This window comes from Letharia lupina, assembly GCF_014066315.1.
Source record: "Letharia lupina isolate WasteWater1 chromosome Unknown contig_12, whole genome shotgun sequence".
Lineage (NCBI taxonomy): Eukaryota > Fungi > Ascomycota > Lecanoromycetes > Lecanorales > Parmeliaceae > Letharia > Letharia lupina.
This window is the reverse complement of record NW_023502981.1, coordinates 919,173-940,816: the sequence shown is the minus strand read 5'-3', so window position 1 is coordinate 940,816 and position 21,644 is coordinate 919,173. Positions and strand designations below refer to the sequence as shown.

The 21,644-nt window shown below is 50.3% G+C and overlaps 8 protein-coding genes across 8 annotated transcripts; 3 read left to right on the top strand and 5 right to left on the bottom strand.

The window, feature by feature from the left end:
• Window positions 1-290: 290 nt before the first annotated feature.
• HO133_001314 (uncharacterized protein) lies at window positions 291-1,811 on the bottom strand (the record flags this gene model as incomplete). The annotated part of the gene is made up of 1 exon (XM_037292244.1): window positions 291-1,811. The coding sequence occupies one exon, from the start codon at window positions 1,809-1,811 to the stop codon at window positions 291-293; it is 1,521 nt and encodes a 506-aa protein (XP_037151663.1).
• A 170-nt stretch (window positions 1,812-1,981) lies between these two features.
• Window positions 1,982-2,578, top strand: HO133_001313 (uncharacterized protein; the record flags this gene model as incomplete). The annotated part of the gene is made up of 2 exons (XM_037292243.1): window positions 1,982-2,053; window positions 2,114-2,578. 2 exons carry the CDS (start codon window positions 1,982-1,984, stop codon window positions 2,576-2,578), a joined length of 537 nt encoding a protein of 178 aa, XP_037151662.1.
• A 225-nt stretch (window positions 2,579-2,803) lies between these two features.
• On the bottom strand, window positions 2,804-4,707 carry HO133_001312 (uncharacterized protein; the record flags this gene model as incomplete). Its single annotated transcript, XM_037292242.1, has 7 exons — window positions 2,804-3,073; window positions 3,124-3,734; window positions 3,783-3,857; window positions 3,909-3,949; window positions 4,001-4,323; window positions 4,382-4,582; window positions 4,633-4,707. The coding sequence occupies 7 exons, from the start codon at window positions 4,705-4,707 to the stop codon at window positions 2,804-2,806; spliced, it is 1,596 nt and encodes a 531-aa protein (XP_037151661.1).
• Window positions 4,708-10,448: 5,741 nt separating this feature from the next.
• On the top strand, window positions 10,449-12,128 carry HO133_001311 (uncharacterized protein; the record flags this gene model as incomplete). Its single annotated transcript, XM_037292241.1, has 4 exons — window positions 10,449-10,463; window positions 10,524-10,775; window positions 10,843-11,051; window positions 11,105-12,128. The coding sequence occupies 4 exons, from the start codon at window positions 10,449-10,451 to the stop codon at window positions 12,126-12,128; spliced, it is 1,500 nt and encodes a 499-aa protein (XP_037151660.1).
• Window positions 12,129-13,565: 1,437 nt separating this feature from the next.
• HO133_001310 (uncharacterized protein) lies at window positions 13,566-14,611 on the bottom strand (the record flags this gene model as incomplete). Its single annotated transcript, XM_037292240.1, has 3 exons — window positions 13,566-14,154; window positions 14,208-14,464; window positions 14,519-14,611. 3 exons carry the CDS (start codon window positions 14,609-14,611, stop codon window positions 13,566-13,568), a joined length of 939 nt encoding a protein of 312 aa, XP_037151659.1.
• A 974-nt stretch (window positions 14,612-15,585) lies between these two features.
• Window positions 15,586-18,617, top strand: HO133_001309 (uncharacterized protein; the record flags this gene model as incomplete). The annotated part of the gene is made up of 2 exons (XM_037292239.1): window positions 15,586-15,601; window positions 15,751-18,617. The coding sequence occupies 2 exons, from the start codon at window positions 15,586-15,588 to the stop codon at window positions 18,615-18,617; spliced, it is 2,883 nt and encodes a 960-aa protein (XP_037151658.1).
• Window positions 18,618-18,968: 351 nt separating this feature from the next.
• Window positions 18,969-19,866, bottom strand: HO133_001308 (uncharacterized protein; the record flags this gene model as incomplete). The annotated part of the gene is made up of 2 exons (XM_037292238.1): window positions 18,969-19,678; window positions 19,731-19,866. The coding sequence occupies 2 exons, from the start codon at window positions 19,864-19,866 to the stop codon at window positions 18,969-18,971; spliced, it is 846 nt and encodes a 281-aa protein (XP_037151657.1).
• Window positions 19,867-20,223: 357 nt separating this feature from the next.
• Window positions 20,224-21,339, bottom strand: HO133_001307 (uncharacterized protein; the record flags this gene model as incomplete). The annotated part of the gene is made up of 3 exons (XM_037292237.1): window positions 20,224-20,365; window positions 20,438-20,469; window positions 20,548-21,339. The coding sequence occupies 3 exons, from the start codon at window positions 21,337-21,339 to the stop codon at window positions 20,224-20,226; spliced, it is 966 nt and encodes a 321-aa protein (XP_037151656.1).
• Window positions 21,340-21,644: the final 305 nt, after the last annotated feature.

Below are 21,644 nucleotides of genomic sequence, written 5' to 3'. Positions count from 1 at the left end.
GTCGATATCGTGCTGCGTAGTGTAATATGCGACCCGCAGAGAAAATCGTAGATTTCCCCACGAACTTCGCATAGATTTCGAAGCCCAAACTTCATCCGCCCTAGGATTCATCACGCGAAACCCTTTTTCCAAGATCGCAAGAGTAGAATATATAAAGTGTACGGTTTCGTTCTAGATTTGAAGTATTCGGAAAGTTTTGTGAACCGGAAAAATCCAAGGGGTACCGGATAAACTCTGGTGGTGGTGGTAGTGGTAGTAATACTTCAGAATTGAACCGTCTGCCTCTCGGTTCATTTCCGCCTCTCCTTCTCCTTCCCGAGTAAACTCCTAGCAGGCTCGCGCAGCCAGATCTCCGGACCCGTAGCACCGTTGCCAGCTCTCTCCACTATGACTTCAACCTGCTTGGCAACTGTCCGGTTCGAGCTCACCGTAGTCATACTTTGCATCCACCCGTACATGAAAACACTGCGATTGATATCCGTCAATTGCTCGGCCACTTGCAACGCGACAGGCGGTAGTGTGCCTCTTTGTATCGCGTTCTCAAGATCATACTCGGAGACCTCAGCTTGAACAATGCGAATGGGTAGGCCCAAGGAAGATGGAATAGCGTAGTCGCTGTACTTAGCGAACGCTTCTCTCAAATCATTCCCCGACCGTGCTGGCCCATCCCCTATCAGCAATACTGTCCTCGCTTTCTCGTTTGGCATTCCAATGGTGTCCACAATCTCCTTCATTCGCTTGGCTGCTTCGTGCGTGCATACTAGATCTTTATTCGCCATGGCTGGCCAGAGGCTTGAGGGCAGAAGGTGTTCCCGGGTTTCCATTTCAATTTGCCGTGTTATCGCTGAATTGTAGTTGGGCAGAATTGGATGATTGGCTGTGTGGGATAAGTCGGAGACGAGGGCGAGTAGTATCGTGCAGTCGATGTTTAAAGTGTCCGTCAAGGGCGGGTGGGGAGATGGCAAGAGACGAGGAAAAGCGCTTTCCTTGAACAGTACATTTGAAGCGCTCTGATCTCCAAGGTCAATGACTGCACCGGTTGACCGAATACGTTCAAGTACCGGCATCAGCTCTGGTGGAGGACTAGACGAAATTTTTGGGAGGACGAAACGAATCCTAGGGTGCTTGTAGTGGATTCGGTGGGCCTGAGATGCGCGAAGCAGGTCATTTGCTACCCTCATCAGTTCTACTCGATCAACATCATCTTCGTCGGAGGTGCTGTTGCCATTCTCTTGTTCTTTATCCTCGCTGGACGAGTCTGCCGCTTCCCACTTTGCTTTGGCGATCTCCATTGAGAGACGGTTTCCTGTAACAGTAGACACTTTAATCCACTCTTCACCGTCGTGGGCCACTATATCCACCAATGCACACCTCTTCTCCGCTGCTTTCTTGCTGTCTCTTGTAGGTCGATTATCCCAATAGAATCGTTTGCCGAATGTCACTAGAGCTTTGCTTGCTTTCGCAGCGTCCCAAATGGCAGCATAGAATGGCAGGTTTGAGGAGCGAAGTGTATGTATAGTTTTCTCGGCTGTGAGATCTGCGTATGCGAGCTTCTGTAGAGACTTATGCTCGGTCGCTACCGATGTCTGGAACTTGTGTATGTCGACTGCAGGTTCTTGCTCTAATCTTTGCTCGGCCACGAATTTTTGGAAGTCCTCAAGCTCGTTGACGAGGCTTTGGCATCTCGCGAGCAGGTCCTCGACAAGAGAACTTCCCTCTGTACTCGCTGCTTCTGTAGTTGCGGAGCCATTCGTGATGCTTGATACCACGCCACCAACGCTCTCCGCATCGGAATCGTAGTCCTCGGCCATATTGACACCAGTGTTCAGTCGTCTTCGAAGAATTGGTCGTCTCAGGCCCCACGAGACTGCCAAATTCACGGCCCTAAACGCCGACGTAGACTACTCTATCTCCGGCCTCCCACATTTGACCTGTGATGAGGAAGGCATCTTTACAGTCACAGACTACTTCAAGACGCACCATGCCCTACCTCGCCACCGCTCAATCATACCTGGAGCAATCCACCCTCCTGATATCCGCGCGCCCCACCACCGTACGTCCTTCTCCTTTCTATGCCCATCAATCTACCTATTGACCAACCCTGTCCTCGCAGACCCGAATAACAACTAAATACACAATCTCCAGACCTAAGCCTTCTCCCTCACCCTCGAAATCAACGTCTTCTCCCCCACCAAAATCCGAGCCTTCGGAACACCAAGTCCCATCACACCAGATTCAGGCGCCCAAAGCGACGCTTACGCTTAAATCATACGATCCAGTATCAGGCACATGTCTAAAATATAAGACTGATAAGGCGGCGGAAGTGGGGCGGCTGGTGGCGAGTTTAGGAAATTGTGGGAGGGTTATGGCTGCGTTACCAGCGAGGGAGCAGACGGAGGTCAAGGAGGAACCAGGAGAGGAGATGGAGGGTGTGGTTGCTGTAAAGCTGGAGGATACGAAAGTCCCTACGAGTAAGGGTGGAGCTAAAGGTGGGCAAGCGCAAGGGAAAGGTGGAGGTGGAGAGAAAGGAGGAGGTGGTGGGGGCGGCGGTGGGAAGAAGAAGAAAGGGAAGAAGTGATGGGGATTTGGACAACTGTATTGTTGGCGATCTTTGCCATTCGATTGGAGCATGTATATTGTAAATACGATCTGTTCTAACCGAGGGCTGGTTACCAAAAGCATCGTAGATACCCAGCCATACCAAACGCCTTTGCTCGATGCTTGGTATCCATCAAGTAACGCTTTGAACATACTCGAAAAGAAATGATTTCCTGACACATCTCTCGCTACCGAAACCTCTCCGTTAGTCATTCTTTCCCGTCAACCTCTTGTGTTCGGCCGAGTTTCGTGGAGATTCATCGTCGTCGGACCACTTATCCCCGTCCTCTCCCACTGCGAATATGGTCTCGCCATCTAATGACTGCCGTTGGTGATGGCTGTCATTCATTGGTTTAGGAGGCATGGGTGATAGTGCTCCATCACCATTCTCCATTGCATCTGGCGATCGAGCGTCTTCCTCGTCTAATGAGCCACCAAAGGAAGCAATTTCGAAGCCCTCATCATCTTGGGCAAGCTGCAGACCGGTCAGCATGAACGGATGGAATATCATCGCCGACTAATTACCTCGTCGCTCATAGCAAATCTTCGGTTGTTCGCCGTCGGCCTCCACAGGTAAGCGACATAGGCTATATCCACCAGGTACACCAGATTCAGCCATCCATCGAGGATGAACCACCTTGTCTTCCAGTGGTCCGGCACGAAATTTGGATCGCTTCTTCCAGCGAAGGTGAATGAGTTGAGGAAAAAGAAGGCGAAAATGACCACGATACTACCCAATATGCACCACCAGAGCTTCTTGTACATCATTGCCTTGACACTCTGTTTCCTCTCGAGCAGATCCTTCATCGTCAGGTTCAAAGAGTTTAGCGTCCAAACGTAGAAGGCCGTTAGAGTCGCTGCCAAAGGTAAGATGACCAGAAGGACAAGAGGCCCCGCGTTATCTGGCGTAATCGTCAAGCTCGCAACGGCGTAGATGACTCCAAAGACGAAGTGTGTCAGAGCCAGAACGCGGACATACCACATCGTCTTACCGAGACTAGGTTTGACAACACCGTAACCCATGCAGACTATGAGAAGCAGGAAGAAGGAGAAAGAATTCCTGCCAGCATTGAGTATGGCGACGATTATCATCAGACATTTCGCCAGCGCGTTATTCCCATGGTTATTGGAGTAGTCTAGGAGCATCAGTCCGCAACGAAGACAACACAATGGGGTAAGCATACCATAGAAACCCCATGTCATCAGTTGCTCGACTATAAGGAATACGATGATTGCCGTGATATAGTTCTGGACGGGTACTACCCACTGTCAGCTGCTGCAACTCGAGTGATACGCATGCTTAAACTTACATATATCGTGACGGTTCTGAACATAGAGAAAGCCCCAAAATCTGTTTCCCGTGAGTAAAGCTGCAGCACAAACGTGTTGCTAGACCACATACATCGACATAACGGCATAGACAATTGTGAGACCCCCATAGAAAGGTAGCTTCGCAATCTGGGCAGCTTGCAACTCTCCGTATGCATTCCTGAACTCGACAACCGCTTTGTAATCTTCCGCAGAGAATCCGTAGGTTCCAACACAATAGTACCCTGTCCTCTTGACTGGGTAATTCACTGGCTGGGGATCCTTCAGGTGGACCGACTGGGTAGTGATCGGGTTTTTCGATGCTTCCGACGCGTTGGAACTTAATATGAATTCCCCAATCTGTGAAGCCTCGCAGAAAGAGGACTCCACACTTGCATCGTCACAGATGAATGCTTTCTGAACCGCAGTACGGATCAGCTCGAGGCTCCCAAAAATGTGGGGCACCCGTTCCCACCTTTGGAGCATCCTCTGACGGCCACACTCCCACTAAATCCTCGTCCTTCCACTCAAATATGACGAGGCTAACTATCGGGTCTTCATCACCTTCTGGTGTAGCCTGGATGAACTTGGTGAGTATGAACGGGTCCACACTGCCGCCCCATGCGCTCTTGCTGTACATTCCATTGCACTGCTGCCTTTTTTGCTCTTTTTGTGTCTATTCCAGTATTAGCTTCGTACGGCTCGCGGGGTTTCCTTCATGCTTACAATCTCAACCTCACTGGAAAGGACACTCGATATAAATAGCGCAAGCGCGAGCAAAGCTCCATGCAACGCCTTCATCTTAGCTTTTGGACTGCTCGAGCTGACTGAGAAAGATTTGCTGATAGCGAGAATCTAAGTCTCGTCTTCATCTGGCTTGACAATTGACAGGCCAGGTCAAGGCAATCATAGAAGCCTGCTGCAAGGCGAGAAGCTCCGCCGAGAGCTTGGCGCTGATTCCGCTAAGGCTGCAGCCCTACAATATACGCCTTGGCATAAAAGAACCAAGGTACTCTACCCTTAAAACTGAAATGTGCACTTAGAAGAGCCGTCACAGCGAGAAGCTCAACTTTCGGGAAAGGAAGGGAGGAGGGGGCCCTTGGGTAATTTTGAAGGCCAAAGAGTCTAACTTATTTTACATATGCTGATATATGATGAATCGGCTCACTAAGCAGGCAGTTCATAAATTCACCCCTACATTCATTTCTGTCCCATTCAGATCCAGATGCTACAATCTGTCAAACGTATCTACCACTTCTTGTGCTCGATCGTCTATAATGCGCGATCCCTTATGATTCAGCTCGACCGTTAGGGTACCAGTCTCCGGTTCTTCAACAGCTAGAACTATATCGAAGCGGCGGTCTTTCGTACGGCGAAGCACCGCGACCACGCCAACGTTCTCGACAGACAGTTGTATTGGGCTTGTGGTCGTGAACCACCCAACAGTCAGGGAAGGGTTGGACCACCCATCCCAAGGCTCACAGATGCTCGTTAGAGAATGCTGCTACAGTGCGGTCATTTGAAATTTAGGAGAAAGAGTGCATGTTAGCGGACACAAGTATATCATCAAAGTCAGTGCGAAGTGGTTCGTCACAAGGTCGCTTGAGTTTTGAGCTCAAATCCGAATCAATTGCGAGCTTTTCCTCTGTTGCATCCCCAGCTCTATCAGTCATGGCTTATATTACCAAAAGCTGTAATCAACTTCACAAAGAATGCCCCTGGCTTAGGTCGATTTGATTGCGACTGTGCTTTGCTTGCAGGTCACACCAGAGCTGGAAAGCACCGTCTTCCCGTCGTCTGTTCCCCAGAAACGAGAAGAATTCTTCCGGGTCTTCAAGAATGATTCGCCATGAGACGAGGTCAGCAACTATATGATTTGCTGTAAGGAAACAGAGCTGTGAGCCTTTGATGTTGAACAGGGCTCCTGCAAGCATTGACCTCTCTTGAAAACTAAGCCAAAACTCTATTGTTCAGGGATGGACGAACAGTATACGCTGTGTTTCTTTTGAGAGTCATGCTTCCCTTCCAAGAGCTTAGAGCTTCGGCGTCAGGGTTCATCTTCGCTTAGCCTCCGTTGACTTCACGCAAGCAAAGTTTGACTTTAGGAGGGACCAAGGCATTCCATGTCCGTATCTCTATCACGTCTTGTTGACTGATTATCTCAATACCGGCAACCTTCTCGATACGTTGAACACGAAGCTGGTCAAATGAAATGGGCCAATTGATTCAAGGTGCGCTGCATTTGCTTTGGGTCAATGGCTCGGGCGTCATAGTTGGCTTTGACCTCCAAACCATCAGGTACAACGACACATTCCACATTCAATGCAGAAATGAAGAATATTGGTGATTCGGCCTCGACATGAGAGCTGTACATCGCGGTGTTCTGATCCCAGTCGACTGATTGTATGACTATGATGTTCTAAAAGCTGCAGGTCGCACAAGATCCATCACGTAATCTTCTAATATTTATCAAGCCCGTATACTCCAAGAGCATCATGTCAACGTACTGGTCTTGCACTTCTTGAAGGTTCTCTACCAGTGTTCCTCCAAGGCGGAAGGTATTGATTGATGCACGCTACTTTACAGGACATTGAGAATTTCTGGCGTGTACGACAGCTTCTGTCACACGTGACCAGGTAGAGATGGACTTCCCATGAGTCCTTCATCCCACTCAGGAGACTGCCATGCGATATGTTCTATGCGATTGCTATGAGACCCGCTAACGCGCAGTCCCACGGGGAGGAATCTTCATATCACCCTTCTCCTCGCGGAAATTCTTCGCTGGAGCCTCTTTTCATGGACTTTCCTCAAACATAAAGCTGACAGCTCGAACTGCGACAAAGTCTCAGCTATGTCATATGCGTCGTAAGCAGCATGTTTGAAGAAGTATGTAGTTGGTAGCTATCTAAGTGTGATGAGCTATGAGAATTCTACCCATGTGGGATGGCGCAACCCTGATTAGGCTAGCAAGCGTACAGCGGAGGGAGGCTTTTATGTTCAAACAATCAGTCTCCGTAGTCTTGCATATGCAACAAGGCATTGGTGCTACGACTAGCACGAGATACATCCCAGAATCAATGCGATCAGTCATTCCTCGCCGAATGAGGGACAACACCGTGCGTATGCTGGGGGTGTTGATACTCGGTTGGCACAGGCACTCGATGTCATCGAAGTGCTGAATGGTGATGTTGATGGATAGGTGGAGAGCAGCATGCGCAGCGCATGCAATCGGGGATATCCAATCATTTTTTCAACCATGCAAGTATCAGCCCAAGGCTGCATATTCACTTTCATGTCTGAAATTAACCGATGAAGATAGGCAGGAGATCCGCTGCGCTGAGCCCCTTATCACTGCACTGATCCCTTCGTCTTCCCCTCGACGCTTGAGTCCCCTTCGATTTGAATCTAGGGGTGATTCGACAGTCACCAGTACCATCTATAGCCACGAGAAGACTCTTGAAGCATCACCAGGCTTGTATCTATCGCTTGCTCCCTTTCATATTTTTTTCCTTTCTTTCGGTTATTATCCAAATCAAAGCCTTAGATTTAAGATTCGGCGATGGATAGGGCGGTACTTAGAGTCCGGACTAGAGGTCAAGTCACCTGAAAGTCTAGAAGTCGCTCCTCAATCAGATCGAAACAAGTACTATACAGGAGGTCCTGTCTCTGGTCTGCCGGATCAGTCTACTCAGTTTCAAGCAAAGAGTCAAGGTCGATCGAGAAACATTTTGGTGTTAGCAGTAATCGCTATCGTAGGCCTGGCCGTCGCAATTGGTGCAGGACTTGGTGCAGGTCTGGCAGCCCAGCATAAGTCGACTTCATCACGGCAGGCCAATTTTCATAACCTGCTTCTTATCCGTCCATGTCTTCAAACATTCAATTCTTCTAACTAGTTCCGCACCCGTTGACAGCAGCGAGGCGAGTAACGCATCTGCTACCGTCATACAGTCCGACATTGTCACCACGATTACCTCAATGTCACCCACTCTCCCATCCTCAACCTGTCCTATCGCCAACGACTCCACTTACATTGCAACCAACAAGCCCCTCCCAACAATAGCTTCGAAGTTCCGATTACAACCCACTGAAACATCCTTCTCGTTCGAAATGCTCTGCAACACCAACCTGGCCGAAGGAGGCTCTGTCATAGACATAGAGCTCATCACTAATGTCTCTACCCTCAACGAGTGCTTGGTTGTATGCACGTTATACAGCCTCCAAACGAGGTAGGAACACTTCCTCGCGTACGCGTGCACAGCAGTTGCGTTAGGAACTGGGGCCGATCTGCAGCAAGCAGGTGAATCTTCACCTATTTGTTGTCTGGAGAGTAGCGTCACGCTGGAATCACCGAACGAGACTGCCTGGTCATGATGGGGGTGTTTTGTTGCTCTAAACCTGCGCCGACTGGTATACCTGGGGTTGAAAAGCTAAGGTTCCAACGGCTTGTGCTCTTTGAGGGACCCCTATCTCTTCATGCGTTCACCCTTGGGCTTCTTTGTAGGGTGCAAGTGCTCCGGTATGATTGGTGACTCGATCTGCCACTACTTGCTTTCTACTCATGGGAAAGCACACGTCACGGGTATCTGGGCATAGCTGAATATGTGATTGGCCCATCTCAACGCCGTAGTAAGCAGACCTGAAAAAACATATTCTCGCTGCGTCAAAACCCTTTCGTATATGTACGGTGTAGATCGAAATTATTAATAGTAGCTCTACATTGACGTGAGCGAATAAGATAAAAGGACGCATAACTAGACAAAGTGACCTTGTTGTAGGTACCCAGTTCAACAAGAAGTAGCCAGGAGGCTTTACCAAGGCTTGAGTCATGGCAAGGCAAAATGGGGCACACCAGGGCGCAGGTAGATGGTTGATGCATATCCACTAGAGCTGCATTGGACTTCAGCTAGATAGCGTCCAATGATTGTTGAATCCGACTCACCATTGTACGAAGCCCAGCCACTCTCCAGGACCGAAGCTGGCGAAACAGATCTATTTTCAACAATAAGTTTGGGAAAGAACTCTCCCGTTCCTTACATATATATAGATAGTCACACAGGTGACAGAGACGCCCCATTGTAATCTTGTTCTACATTAGCGATTATCTTGACCAATGTCTGCAGACCTCTCACATCCAAAGGCCCCATTCAGCGCAAAGGCGGCCGTTTTCCCTTGTCTGATTCTTACCACCCTCGTTAGTTGCCTTCTGCTGGGATTGACCTGGTCCAATTGGTACAATGACGGCTTCCTCTACAACGTCCAGAATACACGTCGAGCTACCATCCAGATCATCATTCAGGTCCTTTCCACTGTCTTGGCTGGTCTCCAAAAACTTTCCCTCTCTACCCTGATCATACATGACACTAAACTGAGAATTGGACGCAGACCGATGACACTTGATACGTTAAAGTTCAGGAATGCTCTACAGTTTAAGAGCCTTGACTTCGACCTACCATTCAGACACACTGTGTCTCTTCTGGTCTTGCTCGTTGCCATTCAATTTCCCTCCGCTTTGTGGGCCGTTGCTCTTACGCCCATCTCAACCAATGTAGAGGTCATTCGACAGTACCGAGTCCCTCGTTATAGTCGCGCCTCGGCGTCGTTTTGGGACCACCTATGCGCGTCCGCCCGTAGTAGTGACTGTACGATTATTGGGACTGAGTACCCAAACATAACGAAACAAGGCACTTTCACGTATCGCCCACGGAGATGTAAGTACGTGCTATCATCTCTCACGATCAATACTAACCCCATCGCATCTCAGATCTTAGTGGCGTGCTCCTCAACTCTGTAGCTTCGGCGTCAAGTCGCAATTCATCGACATCCAAACACTCCACACTGAACGATTTTTCGTTCACTTACCACGGTCGGTCGTACGATGCAGCATCATCTGTTGGCGTGATCGATAAATTAGCAGACTCTCTCTCTCTCCAAGCAAGAATGTCAACATATCCCAAACCAATGGCTACAAATTTGAGGAAACAGGCTATCTTTCCAACGTCGACTGCTATTATAACGAATATAGCAATGTCACAATCAAAACTGTGACCAACAACGAGGAAGTCTACGTATTGATTCACAGCGACACTCCGAACATATTCTGGCCAACGGGAACGCTATCCACAGGCCCAATCCTCGGCTCCCATAGATATCAAGAGCGCCATTCTTGGAGCTTCGGCTGGAGGCACCGCCTTGTCGGATGCGGCCGATGCTCGGACAGATGAAGCGGCAGATCGGGGCGCGAAAGCCTTAAGGGCTGTCGTGGGACCAAGGGAAGGGTTGGCGACGATTACGGTGGGGCAGGGTGTTGTCAGGTAATGCCTCATTTCCTATTGTTAAAATGATTTAGTACAGTTTTGAATCGGGCTGCTCTGGATCACAGCATATCCTCAGTATATGCTCAGTATCTTTGGACTGGTCGAGTCGCGTATGCTCAGGGTGTGCCAACCCCTGCCAAGCTCTTCCTAATAACTCTCATGGTTCTACATGTGCACACCCTCTGCACAGAGGATGTTGTGGCACACGCGGAACCGTACTTTTTAACCATGTCAGCGAGGTGGGTGAGATTTCTGGGTACTATAGCTTAGATTCTGTCACTTAGCATTGCTGGATTCTTGCAGGGCAAGACAGACGAGCATTGGGCGATGCGTACAGATTTTCTTGTCGGTGGATCGCCGAAGATGGAGAAAGAGTTATTCATGAAGTTCAAGCCTCAATGGGTGCCGAAGCTGTTACGAGATGTCCTCAGTCTTAGCTACGTCCCAGGCTTCGACGTTGCAGCTGCGGCTCAGAATCCACTTCTAGGAAAAGGCAACGGGGCGAAGAGATTCGATCTGTCGCTGACGGGCGATAGATACTACTTGAAAATACTCGTATCTACCAATCTAGCTTGAAAAAGGTAGTAGTCATCAATAACAGTTCTGACGCTATCTTCTGGAGCAGATAAAGTCTCAGCCCTACGCCTTGGCGCCGTCTCGAAAATTGTACCACTATTTGAAATCTGCCACTTCAATCATTTACAACAACGAGAAGTTCCTCAAGATGCCCAAACCGGTCGCTCAGAATGGCCAGAAGAAAGACTCAGTGTCATGTGCAAGATGTCACACTGCGGAGACAGCTTTGGTGGTGCGGACAGAGCATCTTTGCAGGTGCGTTCGTAAGCGAAATCCTGCTCAGCTTCATGTTGAGCTCATTTTCCAAGGGAGTGCTTTATGAGATATGTTGCAACCAAAGTTCTGAAAAGGCTGGAGACCAACAAGCTGCGTGGGGGCTTCAAGGATCCACAAAGGACTCTGCTAGTTCCCATTTCATTTGGAGTATCATCCATCGCTCTGTTGCACGTGCTTGATCAGCAGCTCAGCAATAGGGCGGAGACAGGCCGTCATGCTGGATACAACCTTCACATCCTGTTTGTGGAACAGTCCGTAGTGCTTGGGCAGCCGTCTTTCCTTGAATCATTGGACGTGCTCAAGCAAAGGTACCCTTCTCACACTTACACAGTAATCTCGCTGGAAGACTGCTTTGATTACAGCATTGGCTTCGACACGTCAGCATCCGCTGACGCGTTGACGGATGGTTCTATCGCTCTGGACAAGCGGACTTGCTTGAAGCACATCTTGTCATCTGTTCCTTCGGCAACATCAAGAGTCGATATGATTGAAATACTACGGCGTCGACTGATCCTGGCATTTGCAAAAGCACACGCCTGTGATAGCATACTTTTCGGCGATTCGACTACTCGATTGGCAGAAAAGACACTCTCGGAGACGGCCAAAGGCAGAGCTATCGCTCTTCCATGGCTGACAGCTGATGGATCGTCCTCTGACGGCACTAATTGCACATACCCGCTGAGAGATCTGCTAAGAAAGGAACTCGGATCTTATGTGAGCATGACCTCACCTCCACTGACTCCACTGATCTGTGAGGCTCCATTTCAACGGCCCACATCGTCCAAGGATACTACTATAGATGGCCTCATGACTCAGTACTTCGAGTCTGTCGAACACAACTACCCAAGCATTGTCGCGAACGTGGTACGAACTGCAGGCAGACTAGTGGCACCTTCAACGTCTAAGGGTACGAATGCATGCGCCCTTTGTGGATATCCAATTGTGAACGAGGCATGGGGTGGGGACCAGTTGGACTCTGGAGTACCACAAGTGGCTGATAGCAGCGGATCCGAATACGGCAATTCTTTTTGCTATGGCTGTGCGCGAACAGTCTGAGAAGTTCGACCAGAAAATAGGGGAATATGTTGGATTATCACTTCGATGACCTCAGCAGAGCTTCAATAGAAGCCCATCTGTCACCAAAAGACCATCACCTTGCTCGTCAGGATAGAGAGCCGTCGAACGCTGATCTCATAAGCACGGCTGACACAGCAGAGATCAACATAACCACCGGATGCAGCCACGCCAGCAAAGTCAAAGGACACCAGTCCCCGCACCATGTCCCAAGCCTTCCTCGTCGCCTGCGGGAGTCTAGCGGTAGACTCGTCATCTTAGTGGGACAAACCACGCATGACATCCTCCTGAGAAGGCATCTTCCAAAAGGCGAAAATCGGCCGTCTCCCGAAATTATCCAAACACGATCTTAGAGACCGAAGCGAAGCCGATATGTTTGCCAAATCGATCGTAGGTACCCAACCAATATGGTCCCTAATCCACAGCTTCGCACGGGTTCCGACAACGCTTCCACTCACTCTCCTAGGAGCGCATGAAATGGCACATACTGCGTGCGAATCGACGATGTATGCGAATCGGTAAACGGAACCGCATGGAGTCAGACTACCAACACTAGTCGAGATCCCCGTGTTACCAACTTTGCCACCTCGCTAGCAGTGAGCAACGCAGCTGGAGACGACGGGCAGAATCCTCCTTTCCATGTGGATGTCGCCGCCCTCTTGTTCAGTGATCTTCACGGCGGTAGTCATTTGGGCGCACGGGCTTTTCATCTCCCTACCTATGTTCAGATGTCGATCTGGCGAGCTTACGAAATCACCTTGTGTGCACGACCCCTATTGTAATGGGCATGCCGTGGCTACTGAATCATTCGTGGATAGAATCGACGCTTGAGACGGACGCCGGTGGGACTTTTCTGCTGATCAAATCAATGTTTGGTTCGAGTTTTATCCCTACGCGAGGCTTTTCCTCCTGGTGGAACCGTCAGTGGGTCTAAGGAATCCGGTAAATGGGAGTCACAAGCCTGTTGATTGAACGCAATTTTTACCGCATATTCTACAGCCCCCTTCGGATTCGGTACATGGGTATCATCACTCACTAGATAGGGATGAGATGGGTGGACTAGAGTACTGCGTTTATTGGAATAGGGAATGAAACCATAGCAGGTCTTCCTTGTTGCAACTATCCTTCTTCAAGATCCAGAATCTTGCGACCAGAAGCCATGCTGTCAACGCCAGTCCGAGAATCTTGCATTGCAGAGGTTGGCTTTTGGCGTTGGTGTGCTACAATGAGTGCCAGCTGTGTCAGGCCATGGGATAGCATTTTGGCAGAAGAGTTTGTAAACGGAACACTTTGATTTTTGGCATGATATTTTCACTACCAATACATCTGGCGAATACGATCAGCAAACAATATCGCTAGGAAATCATGATGCAATGCACGCTTCGAATGCTCAGGGGTATCATATCGCATGTAGCTTTATCAGAAATGACCACCGCGCTCTTGCACTGAATGCTTTGGCCGAGACGGGCGGGCCGGTGCGACCTCTTCCATTGACATCCCCACGTCCTGACCGCCCTGCGGTGCCCCTCGACGTCGAAAGAAATTGCCAGCACTTTTCTTCGGCTGAGCCTGGACCACTGGCGCTCGCGCGTTTGCTTCTGGCCTAGGGTCCTGACGTAGATCATTCGCTGTGATATATCTCGGAGGCTGATGAGTTGGAGGTTCGGAGTCGTGATGTCCGTTGGTAGCTGCAATATGACGTCCATTGGTGCCCGTATGCTGATATCCAGTCGTTCTCCCGACTTTCTCTGCATCCCGTCCCGTTTTAGCGGCGTGGTCTACGCGCTTCAAAAGCATTGCCTCTAGCGCATTTGCGTTCTTGACATTGAATTTCATCATACTGTCAACGATGTCTCCACCGATGGGCAGCAGGCCGATGACAAACCCTCCCAACAGGTTGGACACCATAACAGCCCTCAATTTCTTCCTGTCGGGACCTTTGGAAACGCTGGAGCTGGGTAGGACGACGAGCACAAAGCTTAAAGCGCTACCAACGAAGTCACCAGCCCTGAGAAGTGGTCAGTATAACTCATGTGACTATGATCATGAGGTCGAGCTCACCCAGGAATCAATTCAATGAACGTGTTGACACCAATCTTGTAGCCGACCACAGGGACGCGGATGCCGTTATCTAAAAACCTCGCACTTGCGACGACGCTTGAGAGGATCTTGGCATCTTTCTCTGGTACTCCCATGTACTCATAGTACGCACTGTCCTTGCGGTGGTTGTTGGCAATTTCGTGGTCATTTACGAAGAAGACCAGTTGCCCGTCCTCCTTCTTCTTTTCGATCTTTGCGCCCCGGTAGTGAGCATTGTCCTTTGCAGTGATCAGTGAAGGTAGGTAGAAGTAGTAGTTGATGTGGCGCCTTACCACGCTCCTTATTGTAGGATCTTGGTGAGTACTCTTGCCGCCAAACTTTTGAAAAGCGCCCTTGCCGGCCTTCCAAGCCATGTTGCCTGACATGTTGGACTTTGAATTAAGATGTGCGAGCGTCTGAATGATTTTGGAAAGGTATGTGAAGTATGAAAAGAGAAGAAAGAAGAGAGCAGAGGGCCGGATTTTGTAGTTCTTGACGACAAAAGAAGCGCGCTTCAATTGAGAACAAAGACTTCCCCACTCACAGATGGCCAGTGATACATTGATGAGTGCGCGCGCGTTAGAAATCTATTGTAGGATTGAAGCGGTCGAGGGAAAGATTGGCTTTGGTAGAATAGAGGATAGGAGTCATAGGACCCTTTGTTTTATATTCGTACATTTTGTTTTTGTCGCAGATCTTGTTTGGGGAAAACATGTCATTCGCGTTCATTCTTGGTGGCAAGACGCTATTGTAACGTATAGCAGCGGCTGCTCCCGTGCAGCGCTTGCGGACTATTTTGAATTTTGAACAGCAATCCCCTGTTACTCCTTGTTACATATTAGAAACGCTGATGATGCAACTGCCTGTATTATCGGCATATTGCGCCTCTCTCTTTTTCTCTCTGCTTCCTGGGCAAGCTTGTAGACTTCAACTTCAAGTGGCAATCGTCATACGGATCCCCTCGGACACCGAGGATTCCCCGGTCGATAGCGCCACACATGCACAGCCACCGCTAAAAACGCCCGCCCGGCTATCCACTTTGGAGATCTCCCCCAACCTCGCGCCAGCGCATTCACCGAATCATCAAACATACTCGTTGAAAACACTCATTCATTAACCACTTCACTGCCTACCCATAGCCTATTGTTCATTCTAGATTCATAAATCATATTTGCTGGACCTTCCCTTCCGCGTCAGTATTGTGGCTGTACATGTTGGTTTTCCTTGTCAGCTTCTCTACAAAACAGCTTGCTGTCATCGGCTAGCTAGCTCTCATTGCACACCTTCGGCCGCTTTGCCGATCCACTCACCATAGGCAGAGATATGCTTGGGTGGGGAGACCAAGATGACAGAGAAGAAGATGCAGCTAGTCGATTGTAAGTCTGCCTGGCCTCCACTCAACACGGCGTTTGCGAGCATCCTCCGCATGGTAACTATTGCGCGAAATGTCTCAAGCACCGTTCTAGATTCACTATCTCCTCAAGCCAATGATAACATCCTGTATGCTGACTATAAATCTGCTCAGGGCTGGATGACTTATGCGTACGCTTCATAATCAACCTCCCTAAAGAAGAGCTCGAATCCGTCGAGCGAATATGCTTCCAAGTAGAAGAAGCACAATGGTTTTACGAGGACTTCATCCGTCCTCTGGACCCGGACCTGCCTTCTCTCAATCTCAGAAATTTCTGCCTCCTCATATTCCAGCACTGCCCAATGTTCTCGTCATACTCGACATACCACCACGCTCAGGCATTTTCGGAGTTTCTGGCGTATAAGACACGTGTACCGGTGCGGGGGGCTATAATGCTCAATGAACAAATGGATTCGGTAGTGTTGGTCAAAGGGTGGAAGAAGGGCGCCAACTGGAGTTTTCCTAGGGGAAAGATCAACAAAGATGAGCCGGATTTGGATTGTGCGGTCAGAGAAGTTTACGAGGAAACGGGATACGACATCAAAGCGGCGGGTCTGGTTGGTAGCGAGGAGGAGACGAAACACATCGAAGTCACGATGAGGGAACAGCATATGCGGCTCTACGTTTTCCGAGGAGTCCCCACGGACACATACTTTGAGCCGCGTACGAGGAAAGAGATCAGCAAGATTGGGTGGTACAAATTGTCGGATTTACCGACCATCAGGAAGAAGAAACAGCAGCAGGAGGGCAAAGGCGAGGATCTTGCGGTCAACGCGAATAAGTTCTACATGGTGGCGCCGTTCCTGGTGCCCTTGAAAAAATGGATTTCAGCACAGAGAAAGCTGGAGAAAGCCAAACAATCCAACGGCACAGTTGCCAACGCTATTGCTATAGACGAAGAGCCAGTTCACATTGCGAACCACGAGGTTGAAGAGAGCACTGTACTGCACCCATCCAGTGAAAAGTTAGGGAGGCTACTCGACAGTCTTCGGCAATCGGCTTTACCAACCAAGACGAGTGATCTTCCTGAAGCGTCTGGACTTCCTGTTGGCCCAAAGGACATGGCCGCTCAATTGAAGTCAGTCCTCGGTGTCCCATCAACGCAGCCTGCGGACTCCGTGGCGGAAGCGGCAGCAGCAGAACCGCTTTCGACAAGCAGGACGGAAAATCAAAAGTCGAATGCTTTGCTTGCTTTATTGCGGGGCGGTCCTGCCGCACAATTGAATCAAATTCCGCAAACCCCATTCGAACAAGTAATCGAAAGTCCACCTCCGCCTGCGTCTCCCCCTCGCCCACATCAACAACCGCCACGCATCTCTTCGCTATCTCCTCCACCTACACTCCATTTTCCAACAACTCACGATCGACCTACTATGGCGTCCTCTCTGGGCATCGGACAGCCTGCGATGATGCCTCAGGCCCCAGTCGGCCAATCGCTGCAACCTCCACTGGTCAGACCTATCCCACCACCACAGCAGCCGGCTCAGCTCGTTCCTCGAGCTTCTACTCTTCGTCAAAAGAAGCCAGTCCCCATAGTGTATTCCAAACAGCAGACTCTTGCTCCTTATCAACGCACTGGCGATCCTCAATTCGCCCAGTACTCTCAAGTACCCGGTAACAACGCTCCATCAATACCTCCAGCCAGCAAACTACCACCACCGAAGCTCACAGCACAATCTTCTGCACTTCTCAATCTCTTCAAGGATAGGCCGCCAGCTAAGACCCCAATCGCGGATGGCGACATTAAGATGTCAGGGAAAGTCGAGTCACAGACAGGACCTGCAAATCCATCTGCAAATGCTGCGCAAATGCTAGACATTCTCGAAGGCCATGGAAAATTTGCAAGCCCGGCGAGTCAGAAAAAGCCAGACATGGTCCAAGGACCAATTTGGATTGACAGACCCAAATCAGAGCATCATGACAAGCTGCTGAGCTTATTTCGTAGTCCATCAATTCCAGCTGCAGAGCCAGTGAAGCCGGCAGCAAATTCCTTGCAGCCGCCATCTGGGCCGGTGGAGCTCTCTGCACAACCGATGACCCCTGGACACTCTAGAGAACCCTCTCGAGCTGACATACTACCTCAAGAGCAAGCGGCGAAGATAGTTCGAAATGGATCGGCCAAAGCCCACACACACCCGCGACAAGACACTTCCAAGGCACACAATCCTCCTGTGTCTGCCACGGTCAACGGTCCTCTAAATGTTCCCCAATTCGATATGCTTGCCAAAGCGGCGAAAGAAGCGAAACATACTGCTCACGGCAATAGCCATGAGAATTCACCCAGAAAGTCACCAGTCATCATTCTAGCTCGACCATCGAGTTCGAATGCCCATCCTCAAGCACCTCTCAGCTTGACTGATGCCAATACTCCCACACCACCACCAAAACAGCAGAAAGCCGCTGTTGCTCCCAAACTGCAGACTGACATATTTGCTATCAAGGCTATGCCTCCTACGCCCGATCTCAAAGGCCATGCCGCACCACCCAAACCATTCCACCCTCAGATCCTCCGCCGCCCACCACACGCTGAAGACGCCAATGAACCTTCTCCCATCCAACCACTTCCTTCACCAAAACACAGTCTCCTCGCCAACCGCACCACTCAACCAACCGATCACAAGAAATCCCTCCTATCCCTATTCACGAAGCCCTCGCCAATCGTCTCTCCCGCACTGACCGCTCCATCTAGCGCCATCGACCCGGCAAGCTTCATAAGTCCGCTATCAGAGAAACCAACACCGCGCGAGCAAGCTGATGCAGCTTTTGCAAAACTCACGCGCGATATTGGAGGCTTCTCGCAGAAACACACCGCGCCACCTGTTTCACCGTCAAGAGCCAGTAGCGTCAATGCCATTGTTGCGGGTATGGGAGGCAAAGAGAGAGCTACAGGTGGTACGAAGACACCGACGCCTAGGACTACGCCCGTAGATCGGAGCTTTTTGCTCGGGTATTTGGAGGATGTTGCGAAGGGTGGGAGATGAAGAAGGGGGATGTGGTTTTGGTTTTGGTGCGAGGGGGGTTGGAGTTAAAGTTTGTTGGTATTGGGATTGCCGTAGAGGTCCGCTAGAGGTAGTCCTCCTGCTTAATCGGAAAGAGGGATTTGACTCTGGCCGATGCGGCATTTGTTTCTGAGTTTGCTCCGATTGAACAACGGCCCCTTTATCGGGTGAGACACAACAGATACAGAAACTCCCAGATAAAATCTGCGAACTTCTGAATCTACAACAGAAATATTACACAGCCTATCCAATTTCAAACCCCAACTCGACAACCCAATTAATTACCTCCTCCTCCTCCACCCACCATCCCATCATCCACCGCCAACCCCTCACTCAACCCTCCCTCTCCGCCCTCCTCTCCTCCCTCCTCCGCCTCTCCAACCGATCCAAATCGCCAAACCCAAACTCCACCCTCCCCCTCCTCCCCGCCCTCTCCTTCTGCCCTCTCGTACTCCTCGCCGGCCCCGTCACAACCTCTTCTCTATCCGCGACGCGCACATACGGCCGACGAGATTTGGGTTTAATTTTCTTGTTCGGTCGCGGTTTCCGGGCATTGGGACGGCGCTTCGCGCTTTGGCCTTTACCGGAGGGGTGGGGGTCGGATGATGGTCCCGTAGTAGCCGAGGCTTCAGCACCGGGGGTTCGGTGGGTGGAGTTCGCGCTGTTGGAGTCTTCTTGCTTGATCGTACGCTTAGCGGACGGACGGCGAGGTGCGGCGGGTCCAGCGGTCCTTTGGGGAGGATCGCCCGCTTGAGCGGCGTTGGATACTGTTACGGTAGCCGAGCCCCTGGTGGAAGGTCGGCTAGGCGGAGGAGTCCCTTGCGCAGTTCTGGGCCTCGAGCCTCGTCGGCCTGTTCCTGGTTGGGTCGGTACGGGAAGGCGGATGAAAGGGTTCACACCTGGGGGACCTGGTGGAGGTCGACGGAAAGGGTCTGGTGTAAGACGAGCTGGGTCAACGTAGAGACGTCCAATTGGTCCTGCGGATGGGTCGATCTCGGTGGAAGATTGGCTCGGCTCATTGTTGGAACTCCTAGGAATAGGTCCTGTGGTTAGTTAGCATTTTCAATGCTGGCATGTGAATTGAAGTAAGATTACTTGAAGGCCCGCCTTCCGAGTCGTCTGAGTTGGGAGACGTAGATCTGTCACGGTATGTCTGCTCGGGAAATTTGGGCGCGACTGGAGTGTAGATTGGACTATTGGCTGGCGAATCATCTGATGTATTGTCTGCCATACTAAGAAACTTCGGCCTTCCAAAGGGGTGCGGAAAAAATCAAGAGTAGAAGAGAGTGCCCAACCTATTTGAGCGATCATCCGCAGCAGCAATAGGAATGTATTCCAACTGTTTGCGGGATGGAAGCACATTATATGTTGAGAACAATGGCATAAATTAGAGGCGAAACTGAATTGTTTGCTTGCGGAAAGAAACCTTTGGAGAGACAATGTCGTCACCAACAAGGGCCGAGCAGTCTGTCCTGAAACCGGAAGGTAAACACAAAGAGAACGCATTGGACTTTTCCTTCGCCAAATTTGTCTTAGACGCATATCGCATGAAGCAAAGTGCGTCTTTCATGAATCTCAACTCCTTGTCTTACGTCTGATAGTTGCCATTAGCATCATAACGGGCTTTGAGTCTCAAATGCTGAAATAGGGGCGCCAAGGAGCCAGGGTCCAGGAGAATGAAAACGCCTTGGTAAGAATTGAGCAAGCAGACAATGAGTGTTGCACTGAGTCTATTGAAGCCAAGAAGGCATATTCCAAGTCTCGACAGACAGGGCTACCACGGATTCCTTCCTGACACTAACCTATCGGCAACCGAGTAGGCGATCTTGTACCGCTGAGAATCTTCTCTACGCGGGGCCGCTGGCTAATTGAGCTGTCAGCTTTGTCGCTGAACTAGGCTGGAGTATCCTACATCTGTAGCCGAACGGTCAACTCCGCCCAGCGGTGTAGGCTCGTTATGCGTCAAGTCCTCCTCGGTCTTTGGCTGATTCGTTGGAGGAACCTGAGGAGCCACTGCAGAAGCCACTCGAGGGGCTGGCTGGCGTATGTCGGGACCAAGGATGGAGGACGGCTCGCTCACTAGGGTTTTGCCGGTCAACGGCCCATTTGCGGTCGATGCTGCAGTAGGATTATGGTAGGTGCCCGGATCGTTATTCTCATCATTTTGGCGAGCCTGCTCGTACATCCCTTTGATGATTTTCATCTCGTGATCCAGATCCAGCTGGCAGTCCAGCTGAGCAAAGTCTCGCTCCCGCTGCTCGATGTATTCTCGCACCTTGCGGAGAGTACATTGATATTGACGTAAGCGGTTGGGTAAGCCTGAGCCCTTCGTGAATGTGAGAATGGCTGCAATGACGGTGTTCGCTGCACCGAGGACCGTGATCTGGATATGCGACCCACCGCCAGCGCCAAGAGCGGTCAAAGCTGACGCAAAGATCACCTGGGTAAGGAGACACGCGTTGATGACAAGAGCGCTGGAATAGTACTGCAGCTTAGCTTTGTGTTCCTCTGTTGAGACTCGATTGTAAATGCCGATATTTGGAGCTGGCCGTCTCGAAGCTCGAGGGCTCAGTTCAATGACATCGCTGATGCCGACCTGCTCGCGGAAGACACTGAGTCTATCGGTGCTACCAGCCTTTTCCAGATCCCGGTCGAAAGTTGGCGTTGGCTTGTGATATGTCAATTCAGGCTCGGTCTCGCCCATCTTGGAAACACATCCAAGAAAGGTGGTAGAAAGGGCTAAAGGCTAGATACTGGTGAAGGGGATCTCCGAAGGTTTTTTAAAAGGATATCTTAGAGGTAGAAATATGCATCCGTTGAAAGAATGTTAGGTTGAAAGTGCGGTGTAAAACAAAACACAGGTACTGAGCCTGTAGAGAGATTGGACTAGCGAGACGTTGTGGTTTAGCATTTTAACTGGTAGTACTTGCTCTCTAAGCAATCAAAAGTTGAGAAGGAGCGACTGCGCCGGACATCATGGAAACATTCGGGTGCACGAGACTACTAGAC